This window comes from Doryrhamphus excisus, chromosome 6 (genome assembly GCF_030265055.1).
Source record: "Doryrhamphus excisus isolate RoL2022-K1 chromosome 6, RoL_Dexc_1.0, whole genome shotgun sequence".
Lineage (NCBI taxonomy): Eukaryota > Metazoa > Chordata > Actinopteri > Syngnathiformes > Syngnathidae > Doryrhamphus > Doryrhamphus excisus.
The window spans coordinates 13795268-13807784 of NC_080471.1; the positions used below are offsets into that span (position 1 = coordinate 13795268).

The window sequence follows — 12517 nt, forward strand, 5'->3', positions numbered from 1 at the left end:
GGCGCAACGATGTCAGCACTTATTGTTAAAGCTTAGTGCTCATATGAGATGATGATGATGATTTTAATGTGGTTTTAATGGTGAAGACACACACACCAGCCACTTTATTAGGAACAAGTTAAGAATTGCTAAGCACAAAACAGCTGGAATTGTTATTATACAGCTTGATGACCCTCTGCTGCCCACCAGTGGCAGATCTCTTCACTCCCTGTTAACAGGACTGCTTTTTAATCACTAATAATTGTGATTTAAAATATAATAATATCATAAATGTGGAGTGTTTTGTAACTTTCTGATGTTTTGTTGTGTTATTTCCCCTCTCAGCGGGCAAACACCTGAAACATCAGAGCGTAATTTCTTGCAGAAAGCCCAGATGCTGGAGACATATGGTGTTGATCCACATCCATGCAAGGTAGGCTGGTGCTTGTGGGTTGTAAACAACAACAACAACAACAACAAATACTTCCACACAGACTGTTCTGTATGTATTTCTCTTCCAGGATGTGTCGGGGAACCCAGCTTTTCTTGCCTTCACACCGTTTGGTTTTGTGGTGCTGCAGGGAAACAAGAGAGTGCATTTCCTTAAATGGTGATTTGAAATGTAGTGTAACACTATTATTTAACTGTAGCATAAAATATGATAAATACCTTACCACCTGTAGTGCAGTTCTCATTGCATCACTCATCCACTGCATCATGAACACAACACTGCTGCAAACTGCTACAATGATATTAAAGATATTATTACATTAAAGTGGGAGTAAGTAGCATGAAGAGAATGATGAAAACTGAAAAATCGCAATTTGGATCACCAGCACGTACAAATTACCACATCATGCAGATGTTTGAATTGTATCTTTCCTATTTATGCATTATTCCCTGAGAAAACTAAATGTGAATTTCCATTATTATTATTGTTGTTTTTGCTATTATGATTTTAATTTTAATCAGGTACATCAGTAATATTTGTAAGATTATTTTAATATATTACATTTTAATATATTTTAAGTACATTATTTTTAAATAGTTATTTATTCATTCTTAATAACATTATTATATATATTTATATTATTAATATAATTATATTATATATAAATATGAATATTATTAATATTCTTATTTCTGTCAGGGAAAACATATTTAATAATATAATAATTAAAAATTTTGCCATTATATTGATTTATATTTTTTTATGTCATTATTCTTATTCTTTATTTTTGTTTCCATTCATTTGTCGTTCCTTTTATTATATCGCCTTAGGGATGTCAACTTACAGCACACTCAAATTTAGGTTACCAAAATATATTTATATATTTTATAAAATACTTTGGAAAAAATGTTCTTCTGTCAGACTGGGAAAAATATTTTTACCCCGCCCCCACCAAAAAAAAAAACAACAAAAAAAACAAATGACAATTGAACATTCTAATCAACCCATCAATAATGGTGTCAATCAAAACTTTTATTATTATTTATTAATACTATGTCTCATTGTACTTCATATTATTAGGAGAGTGCATGTGTACCTAATGAAGTGGCTGAGTCACACATATGTCTCTACCTCTGACAAGAAATGAGGCTAACGAGGGGATGGATGTGGAATTAATCACACCACCGTGATTCACAAACAGCTAAAGTTGGATATTGTCTTTTTCTGGTCACAAACTGTCTTGTGGTGCATGAAGGCCTCACGTTTTGATATTTCCCCTGCGACTATTGTCATTCATCAAAGTCATCGTGTATTCTTAAGGCATTCAATCGATTGCATCAGGACCGTCCATTCCTGAACAGTCCAGTTGCAATCGATGGAGACTATTTCCCATTCTCTGTTTACCTTCAGGGAATATTATCGTCTCTTTGTTTTGTCTGCTCTATTGCTGTTTATTTGCTCTCCAAGTGTTTTTCATGAATTCTTAATGAGCCCCGTCTGTGCTCTCCTCCCCTGGCCAGGAACGAGGTGACCAAACTGAAGTTCGAGGGCAAGACGTTTCACATTTATGCAAACCAGAAGGAGGTGAGAGCCCGACTTGCCGCCATGCATGTTGTCACTCATTGGCTTTTCCTTGCTCCACCCCCCAGTGCCTTTTATTGTCCTGCACGTCTTCTTCTATTCCTAACGTGCAGGAAAAAAAGATCATCCTGACGTACTTTGCACCCACACCAGAGGCATGCAAGCACCTTTGGAAGTGCGGTGTGGAAAACCAAGCCTTCTATAAGTAAGTATTATACCATGTGACCTTTTGATGACGTTGCAGCTGTCACCTCCTTATTAATGCAAGTCTACAGGGTGAATAGGTTATACTGATATTTCACTCAAGCCTGGAAGGCAAAATGCTGCATTAAAAATGAATGTCTCCCTTGCTATGACACTATAAACATATTGAATAGTGTATGGAGACGTCCCAAGGACTGAGCTCATAGAACACATGAAGCTGCTAAATAATACATTACTATTTTCTTCTTTATTCATTCAGGCAGCAAACCTCTTATTTCTTCTGGTTTATAATCAACCTTTTTGTCATACATTTTTGTACATTTTTTGTATGTTACAGAAATTTGAATGTTGAGGTAATTTTATTAAATGGATGAAGATGCTCGATACAAATCCTACAGCATCATTCATTCATTCATTGATTCTATATACCGCTTATCTTCACAAGGGGCACAGGCATGCTGGAGCCTATCCCAGCTGTCTAAGGACAGGGGTACACCCTGACTGGTCGCCAGAAACAACCATTCACACTCACATTCATACCTATGGACAATTTGGAGTCACCAATTAACCTAGCATGTACAAATCTGTACTCCAGTAGAAATATAAATCTTAAACATTTAAAGAATAGGATAGAATTTACACTGGAAAGTTGGTCATATCTCTAAATATCTCTCTGGTAATGGTAATGGTAATTACCATTATTTCATTTGAACATGCATCAGATTACAATTGAGTGCATCCCATAATCAGTTCACAGTTCCACATGTCCAAAAGGAGTAGGAAGAAGCAAAGCTTATTAAATCCTACCCCTCCATCTGGTACTTTTACAATCAGTAACTGTTACATTTGTTCACTTCCTGCTTTCCCAATATAATTGAAGTTTTTAAAAATCTTTTAATTTTTTTTGTCACGTACCGAAGTACTCTGAATATACATATTTAAAATGAGTATACTTCCAACAGTTAATTATATATTAAAAATGATGCCTCGCCATTAATTATAATTACTACTAATGAAGTTGTTTTAAGGAATTACACACAATAATGTCACATTTTTATATAGTGTGGAAAAAAAGGCTAGATTCATATTTAAGATTGTCTAGTTCACAAGCGAAAGGACTGTTACAGTTACTAAATTTTCACCATTTTTATATCTCTTCTGGCTGTGAACAAGCAAGCCACGCTCCGTTTCCTCCCAAATTCCAAGAAGGGGGCAAAGGGAGCTTTATCTACGCTGTGACAGGCAGCAGAGACACAGCCAGGTTGCATCTTGAATGGGGACACTAGATACTACGTGATGCATAAAGTGGCAGGCAGCTGAGGGAACTCTATTATGGGAATGTCGGAGAGTAAAAATATATAGTCTACAATAAAAAGAGAGACAATTTTATTTTAAAATAAAGAAATTGTCCATAGGTATGAATGTGAGTGTGAATGGTTGTTTGTATATGTGCCCTGTGATTGGCTGGTGACCAGTCCAGGGTGTACCCCGCCTCTCACCCGAAGACAGCTGGGATAGGCTCCAGCACCCCCACGACCCTTGTGAGGAAAAGCGGTAGAAAATGAATGAATGAATGAATGTGACGTCCCAATAACACCACAAACCTGTAGTCTTGAAGATCTGCACCAATTTAGCAACATATCTTCAAATAATAAGAATAAAAAGTGAAATAATAAGAATAAAAAAGTGAAAGTACGGGAAATATTTAATTTTAATAATTAATATTATTTAAACAAGAGTGAAATGAGAAAGAAATATGAAAGTTTCTCTGTTGGCAGGTACTGTATGACAGGAGTAGTCTGCAGTTTTTAAAGACTTACTACTACTGTGTGACTTATTTGCACATTTATGTTAATTTTGCTTCGTTCTTTTTCTTCTAATTCATAATTTGTAGGCTGGAGAAGTCAAGTCAGGTGCGGACGGTGTCCAGCAGCAACTTATTCTTCAAGGGCAGCCGTTTCCGCTACAGGTACACAAGAGGACTTCATGATTGATTCCCTGGAAAGGGAATACACTGCAAGGGAGGACATTGATGTGTTTCCAACCTGTTTTAGCACCTAACCCATTTAAATAATTAATAATGTAGACATTAATGGGACTGATGACAATGAGACATTCTTCTTTCCATAAGAGATTGACTGAATGAACACATGACTTTATACCAGTGCTTCTCAAATAGTGGGGCGGGCCCCTGAACCAGACATGGGCACGAAAACATTTATGTCGGAAAAATAATTGAGAACCACTGCTTTACACAAATAGTACGATATCAGTATTTGCGGTACTCTCACCTTCTCTCAGCCGCCCTGCTGCAACAGGACTGGTACTAATGTCACTTAAAGGGGCGTCTGTCATCACCATGGTTACCACTTCAACTCCACTGCATTTAACAATTGGAAATGCCTGTAGAAATGTAGCTTCATTATAGGCAGGGGTCATGACCTCCTTGTCCTTGTGCATCCCTACTAGTATGTCGCGTATCTGATGTTTACAGGTTGACATGAATGACTGCTTGTCTGTATACGATAAAACTACAATAACCACAAAGGATTTCTACTGCTGTTTTTTATCCTTTATGCAAATGAATTCTTTGTGCTTTACAACAGTGGTCGGGTGGCAAAAGAAGTAATGGAGCAGAGTGCCAAAATCAAACGGGAACCTCCAGAAATACACAGGTACACTTTAAATATACTTTGTTTTGCACCACGCTTCTGCAGATACTTTCAACAGTGTATTGGATTGTGTATTAACACTAAGCAACATGGTGAAGTTTGTGTGTGTGTGTGTGTGTGTGCTCAGGGCTGGCATGGTTCCCAGCAGGAGTTGTCCATCCATCACTCATGGACCTCGTCTCAGCAGTGTCCCACGCACACGCCGGAGAGCTGTGCACATATCTATCATGGAGGGTAAGCGTTCCTGACATTTGATTTGCGTCCAAGCTGATGGAAAATTGCATGGAACTTCATGTGGTTTCATCCAGGAAGAAGTCAAATCCACACAGATGAGATTCCAGCACATTTGATTTTAAAATATCCTCCCCCTCATAAGAAAACACACACCTGTTGATACTGGAGCCATTTGGCCCAGTTTGACACTTCAAATCTGGCAGAACATGCTGCAGGTGTGTGCTTCAGTCAACCTGCCAACATGGCCGTATCGTACTGTATTGTATATGTGGACTACCTGCTGGCTTCTCACCTGGAACAGCTGGTCTCAAAGAAATAAAAATAGAGCTGAGAGAAAAAAAATGGTCCCCATTTTTTGGGACTCTAGCAAACCACAGTGAGAGCCAAATCCACAAACACTGGTTTGCACTGGTTTTCTCAAGGCACCAATGGAACGCCCCAGCACTTTGGTGACAGAGGCAAGGAAAAACTTACTAATTTACTGACTGCTGATGTAGTATCAGAGGTGGGGCGGCATCTGTGGGAAAGGGTATTCTGATAATAATAATAATAATAAAAGAATAGATAAAAGAGGACATAAAAGAAAAAAATAATAAAAGAATTCCTCTCGTCCATTACTGACACCTAGTGGCCATTTCTCTTTCTATGTCATTTGACTAAATATCAACTATATAGTCAACCACAGTGATCATTTACTAATAATAAAAGTCATGGACTTATAATTGAGCCACAATATTGTGAGGGACGACTGTATGTACAGTGTCATGACTGAGGCTGCATGAGTGCAGCTGTCACGAGGAAGCTGTGGTCCATTGAGGGAAACACACCTCCAAGATGACAACAGTGTTAGCTGTTTAGATGAAATTATTGTCATTGGGCAGTAAATCAACACTCCTTTCCAAGCTGTACACAGACTACTTTAAAGTACATACAATTTTGAGGCACCATAGATGTTGCCTATGTAGTATACTATCAGTAGTATTATTATTAATATGGCAAAAACGACTACAGACTACAGATCAGTGGTTTGAGGTCAGGGTGAGGACTGTGGAGGTTGGTCGCTGTGGCATCAGGAGAGCTGACGGCGTGTGTTGCAGTGGTATTAATACCTCTACTGAAAATAGCCTGGGCCCTTTACTCCATGTTTGTCATGAACGTGGGCGGAGCCGAGATAACCGATCCCACCCTGTAACTTCACTCCGTACAATCCGTGAAGTGAAGCGCCGCTGACAACACCGCGACTCCGTGGCCTGGACTAAGGGACAGGGATCGTCAGGACCGACCATGGTGAAGTGCCTGATACGCATTACGACCCGGGTGAATGTCCACCTGCGTATGATCAACCATTGTTACCGCGATGTGAAGGTGCGCGTGCTGAGTCTGGGGCCTCGTATGTTGGGGAAGGCCCTGGGGGTCCTGCCCCTGTACCCTGCTTTGAACGGGCAGCAGGAGTCGGTGAACGTGACGCCGCTGCCTGGCACGCCGCTGCCCTGTTTTCAGCCCAGCAGCCATCCAGGTAAAAAGGGCGAGTGGTGTGCTTTGTATGGCTTTAGTTTGGATTCAAACTGTGTAGCTCATTTTTGGATGGGACTGTTGTCATTTTGGAGTATGGAAGGCATAGTGATGGATGGAAAAGCATTGAAGCCATTGATGCCATTGGATGACCGGAAGATCATAGCACTTAGCTCCTGGTCAGATTTTGGTGTTTCTGCCACTTGCAACTTCCTTTGGCCCCGTGACGGGTTATTTAGCAGTTGCACTCAATTGTAAGTTGTCTGTTTGGGCACTCGAGTGTGCAAAAAGATGCAGTATAGGGAGAACGGGCTAGTTTATGTGCAACATTGTAGCAAAACTCAGGGGAAATTTTGGCAAATGTTCAGCAAAAAATAAATCATACAAAAATGGTGCCTACAAAAACTGAGGTTTGACTCTACGTTTTGCTAAGCATATTCTAATTTGATAATAAAAAAAGATATGAAGTTGCCTACAGCCGCAAATGATAACCCCAATGGATTTTTGACCTGGTACTAATTAAAGAACTCTGCACTTGTTTACATGGGACTTAAATGAGTAGTTCATTGGCACATTTATGGTAAATAACATAGACATCAAATGACCTGGCAACATTTGAACATACATTTGACTTTTAATGTGTTTTTGTTGTAGTACAACATAAGAAATGGTCTGAACTAAAGAAACTGAAGCCTCCATTGGTTTACGTAGCCTGAGCTATTTCGAGGGTGCTTGGTCTGACTGAGCAGGTCGCTTGGTTGACAAATGAGAGTTACGTTGTCAGCACTAGTGGATGTCTTCAATGATATGTGATTATGATGATGATGATGATGACAGGTAGCTCTGCCGGTGTCCCGTATCAATTTAACTGAAGGAAAACATGATCAGGTTTCTTTGATTTATTTACTTTTTAATTTTAATTCGGCAACTGTCATTTAAAAGTACAGGTGTTTGTTGCACTAAAACATTTTAGTCTAGTGTTAAACGACAAAAACAAAAAATGTTTTTGTCTAGTTTTAGTCAATTAATTCATTTTCTATACCGCTTATCCTCATGAGGGGGGCATGCTGGAGGCGGGCAAGAGGCGGGGTACACCCTGGACTGGTCGCCAGCCAATCACAGGGCACATATAGACAAACAACCATTCACACTCACATTCATACCTATGGACAATTTGGAGTCGCTAATTAACCTAGCATGTTTTTGGAATGTGGGAGGAAACCGGGAGAACATGCCAACTCCACACAGAGATGGCCGAGGGTGGAATTGAATTCTGGTCTCTTAGCTGTGAGGTCTGCGCGCTAACCACTTGTATCTAAGTATTGGAAATTAAAAAATGAGGGTCAAAAACAAAGAGGTGATACACTGTATACAAAGTACATATACTGTAAAGTTCAACAGGTGAATACAAAATCAAATGAAGGTACAACATCTATTAAAAAACGCAATATACACACAGGTGGTAGAAAAAGCACTTCCTATTTTTAAGTACCGTATTTTCCAGACTCTAAGTCACACTTTTTTTCATAGGTTGGCTGTTCCTGCGACTTATACTCCAGAGCGACTTATAAATGAAAAAACTGTTTATGTTACATAAACACTGTGTTAGCATATCTTACACCTATTCTGCCTGTTCTTTATTATTTTTATTGTTAGAACTTGCCTTCCAAGAGGACGTAATGTCTGTTTTGGTCAAGTAGTTTGTAAAATAACCTTAAATTACCTTAGAATGCGATTTATACTCAGTGCGACTTATGTATGTTTTTTTTCTACCTAATTATGCATTTTTGGCCTTGTGCGACTTATACTCCGGAGCGACTTATATTCCAGAAAATATGGTACTTGTAATTTATTTTTGCGGTATAAATTCCTACTGAGATTACTTGAGATCTATCAGTCTGGAAAAGGTTATAAAGCCACTTCTAACGCTTTGGGACTCTAGCAAACCACAGTGAGAGTCATTATCCACAAATGGTGAAAACATGGAATAGTGGTGAACCTTCCCATGAATGGCCAGCCAACCAAATTTGCTCCAAGTGCGCAGCGACGACTCATCAAAGAGGTCACAAAAGACCCCGCAACAACATCCAAAGAACCGCAGGCCACACTTGATGTTTTCTGGCAAAACAAAGACAAGACTTAATGGTCTTTTTGTTCAGGAGTGGTTTTTGTCTTAGAGTCCTGCCACCCAGGCTGGTTTTGCCCAGTGTCTTCCTTATGGTGGAGTCATGAACACCGAACTTAAATGAGGCATGTGGTTCTTGTATGTCGTATGTTGTCGTGGGGTCTTTTGTGACCTCTTGGATGAGTGTTGGCTACACTCTTTAGGGTAATTTTGGTTGGGTGGCCATTCATGGGAAGGTTCAAAACTATTCCATGTTTTTACCATTTGTGGATAATGGCTCTCACTGTGGTTTGCTGGAGTCCCAAAACTTTCAAAATGGCTTTATAGTTGCTAACAGATGTTCTTCCAAACCAGGTCTGGAGTCACTCCGTGACAGCGCCCACTCCACCCCGGTACGTTCGGTGTCCCACGGCGAAGCGTTTATCCCCCGTTCCCGCAGCCAGGCCACGGATTCCGGCGAGGGGACGGCGGTGATTTCGGACGAGGCGTACAGCCCCTTGGACAGCGTCCTGCCCACTCCGGTGTCCGAGCACGGCACAGCAGAGCTGAGCGGCTCACGCCAACTCATCAATGGGGCGCCGTGCAGTATCGAGGAGGAGAAGGAGTCGGAGGCGGGGACCCCCACGCATGGGGAAGGGGGGGATTTTGGTGCTCAAGAGGGAGCTGCCAGAGGGGCCCTCAGCGAGGTGGAACAGGTGAATAAGTTCGTCTTAAGTGTCCTCCGTTTACTCCTCGTCACCATCGGGCTCCTCTTTGTTTTGCTCCTCCTCCTCATCGTCCTCACCGAGTCCGACCTTGACGTGGCTTTTTTACGTGACATCCGGCGGACCCCTGAATTCGAGCAGTTCCATTACGAATACTTTTGTCCCCTCAGGCGGTGGTTTGCCTGCAAGCTCCGCTGGGTGGGCGGGTTGCTCGTTAGCAAGTGAGAGGTGGTTAAAAAAAACACCACGTGACTCGTCGTCCTCCTGCTGCTTGGACCACCTTGGTGACCAGGTTCTCTCTCTCTCCTCCCTCTCCCACTTTCAGTTCAACACCACCTCCCACCTCAGTTTCTTATCTTTTTTTTTTTTTTTTTTAAACAAATCATCTTTTTTCCCCTCCTTTTTTCGCATTTTTACTCAACGTCTGAGAGGAATGAGCATTGCCTTCATGCGATATTTATTGAGTTTAAAAAGAAACTATCATTCAGGACGGGCAGTATAGAAGCAGGATGTGAGGACATCAAGTTAGAGAAAGTCAATGAAGGTTGTTATAAAAGCGATAAATGCCTTTTTCTTCCCTTTTTTTTTTTTAGAAGACTGGTTTGGATGATTGTTTTTAAGAGGAAGTTAAGGTCAAATGTTTACATACACTCATCATTGGTGTGGATGTCATATTCATTTTAAGGTCCAAATAATTTATTTCAGCACTTCTTTTTACAGGGTGCAATGATTATGCATGATTGTAAAAAACAATTTACATTTTGTCTAATTTACACAGAAAATATATACATACAGTTGTCAAGATAATAAATCTTAATGTCTTATTCGTTTTAAAAACAAATAATTTTTCACTTAACTTTTTTTTCAATGGACAAAAACTAAAATGTAGACACAAATATATACATACAGTCACCTAAATAATCTATCGTGGACTCAAATGTCTTTTTAATTTTGGCCTCTTTATGACTTACGTGGATATTCTTTTTTTGCAGGATGCAATGATTATACAACATCACTTTTAAAAACAAGAATTTAATTTTTTTCAATAATTAACATTGGTTCAGAGGTATACTTTGAGGTTTAAATACTCTATATACATACAGTCACCTACAGTTTTCAATACCTGGTGATGAAAGGTAAACAATGTCTTAACTAAAAAAAAACAAGCTCAATCAACTTAAAAAATTCTGGACCCTATTAAAGTGAGAGAAAATTCAAAATAAATTCCAAATCTGGTTCTTATTTTTGTTCAAAATAAGACATTCAAGGCTGTGATGCGTGTATGTAAAGTAAAGCAATGTATGGTGAGGCCACACATACGTATAGTAGAGGAATGAATAGCTAATATCCTAGATGTGCAATGCTCTCAATAAGGTGAATGTCTTTTATTAATTCTATTCATTTACATCATTTTTCATGACCTTGAGATTCAATGAATTTCAATTATTTCTTACTATGAAGATTTATTTTGTTTTAAAAAAGAAAAAAAATCAAGGTTTAGGTTTATTGTATTATATTAGAAGATGAGATGTACTTTTGTTGTACAAAATGAGTTGGTTTCCTAATATATTGACAGCTCCAATATGTATATTTTAACAGGAGGCAAATGTTATTTTGTTAATGAAGACAAGAAATTATACTTTTTGTAGCACAGTGGTTCAAGTAGAGGACATCATTCATTGAGATTTGAATGGTTTTTGTGTATCCCTTCTGTCAAAATGTAACCCCCAAATACGTGTTAGTGGATTTAAAACTTATTTTTAAAAAAACTCTCATTAAAAACCTAATTATGCACATTATTGGCAGATGTGATGACTTGTTATATTTTAAATACATGTAAAAACATGTTGAAAATCAATTTATTTTTCAACAAAAATTTGGGATGTAAATTAAATAAAAAATACAAATGGAAAAATAATATAAATACAAATATAAAAATAACTAATGTTAATATTTGTATTACAACAAATTTTAGCTAAAAAACTGAACTTGCAATTGTTATTATTAGCAATAGTCTTATCTGACAAAAATACAAAAAAATACTGCTGCCCCACTGGGGGAACCTTCATATGTGGACATGAATTACATACAGTATGGGTTTGAAATATAATATAATGACACAAAAACATTACATTTTGGTCCATGTTTGACATTGGAGATTCTTTAACCAGTCCAGTGGAGGGTGGACTGAGTTTGACCTCCTCCTAATTTGACAGCTGGGGGAGGAATGACTTAAAAAAAAATATCACCATCCATCCGCCTGTACTAAGTGCAGGTGCAAATGGTATTCTGTTTCTATGTTGGAACTGGAAAAAAAACAAATCCCTTTATGTCCGTGTTTTGCATAAAGCTACCTAACAAGTAATGTTGCCGTTGGATCCACTGTTGTTTTATTTGTCCTGATAAAATAAATTGAGAGGTTAGTTGGTTGTGTATCAGCGTTGTAACGATGTAGCGTCTCCAAACAGGCAACTTTAAACCTGAAAGAAAGGCACCATTCATGAAGCAATAATGGTTGGAATAAAGAAAAAAAAAGTGAACCGTAATACAATTACAACTGTACCCTCAGAGGTTTTTTTTTTTGGCAAAGATGGAAGAAAAAGACTACTGATGGTATTAAAAAGTCTTAAATGTTGCATATCATGACATTTTTTTTACATGCAATGGCTTTCATACATCTCTTTTCAAATGTAGCTGTTCATTTTAAAAACAGGTAGAAGTGGGTTCAACATGTTTGGAATGGACTTAAAATTGACATTTTTGTACAATGTGATGTAAAAACGACCTTGGTTTTAGTCTGGAAACTTTTTTTTTGTGTGTTTCAAATTAGCTTAAGGGGTGTTCTTGTTATTTGGTCTCTTCTTAAATGTGACAATAAGCACATGTTAGAGGTTTCAATGTCCAAATGCGTCCTGGTTCCCCCTGTGATTGAATACTTGTAACCCCCCCCCCCCCAAAAAAAGAGCGTGCACGTTGACAAAAAAGGTGTGCTCTTGTCTCTCCAGGGATGATGAAATGAAGTCATGTTGCGTTATCCAATTTGTATATATCTGTG

General features: G+C 38.7%; 1 protein-coding gene across 3 annotated transcripts in view; it reads left to right on the forward strand.

The window, feature by feature from the left end:
- LOC131130928 (FERM domain-containing protein 5) overlaps nucleotides 1-12413 on the forward strand; it is a 52450-nt gene extending 40037 nt beyond the window's left edge. Inside the window, exons 7-15 of one of the 3 annotated variants that reach the window (XM_058075098.1) lie at nucleotides 325-412; nucleotides 501-589; nucleotides 1951-2014; nucleotides 2125-2216; nucleotides 4110-4184; nucleotides 4822-4890; nucleotides 5015-5121; nucleotides 9113-9453; nucleotides 9633-12413. In XM_058075098.1, coding sequence (XP_057931081.1) covers nucleotides 325-412; nucleotides 501-589; nucleotides 1951-2014; nucleotides 2125-2216; nucleotides 4110-4184; nucleotides 4822-4890; nucleotides 5015-5121; nucleotides 9113-9453; nucleotides 9633-9680 — 973 coding nt within the window. In that variant the 3' untranslated portion in view covers nucleotides 9681-12413. Of the gene's footprint in view, nucleotides 1-324; nucleotides 413-500; nucleotides 590-1950; nucleotides 2015-2124; nucleotides 2217-4109; nucleotides 4185-4821; nucleotides 4891-5014; nucleotides 5122-9112 lie in introns of all 3 variants that reach the window. The other 2 variants (XM_058075096.1, XM_058075097.1) reach the window with 2 other exon arrangements.
- The last annotated feature ends 104 nt before the right edge of the window (nucleotides 12414-12517 follow it).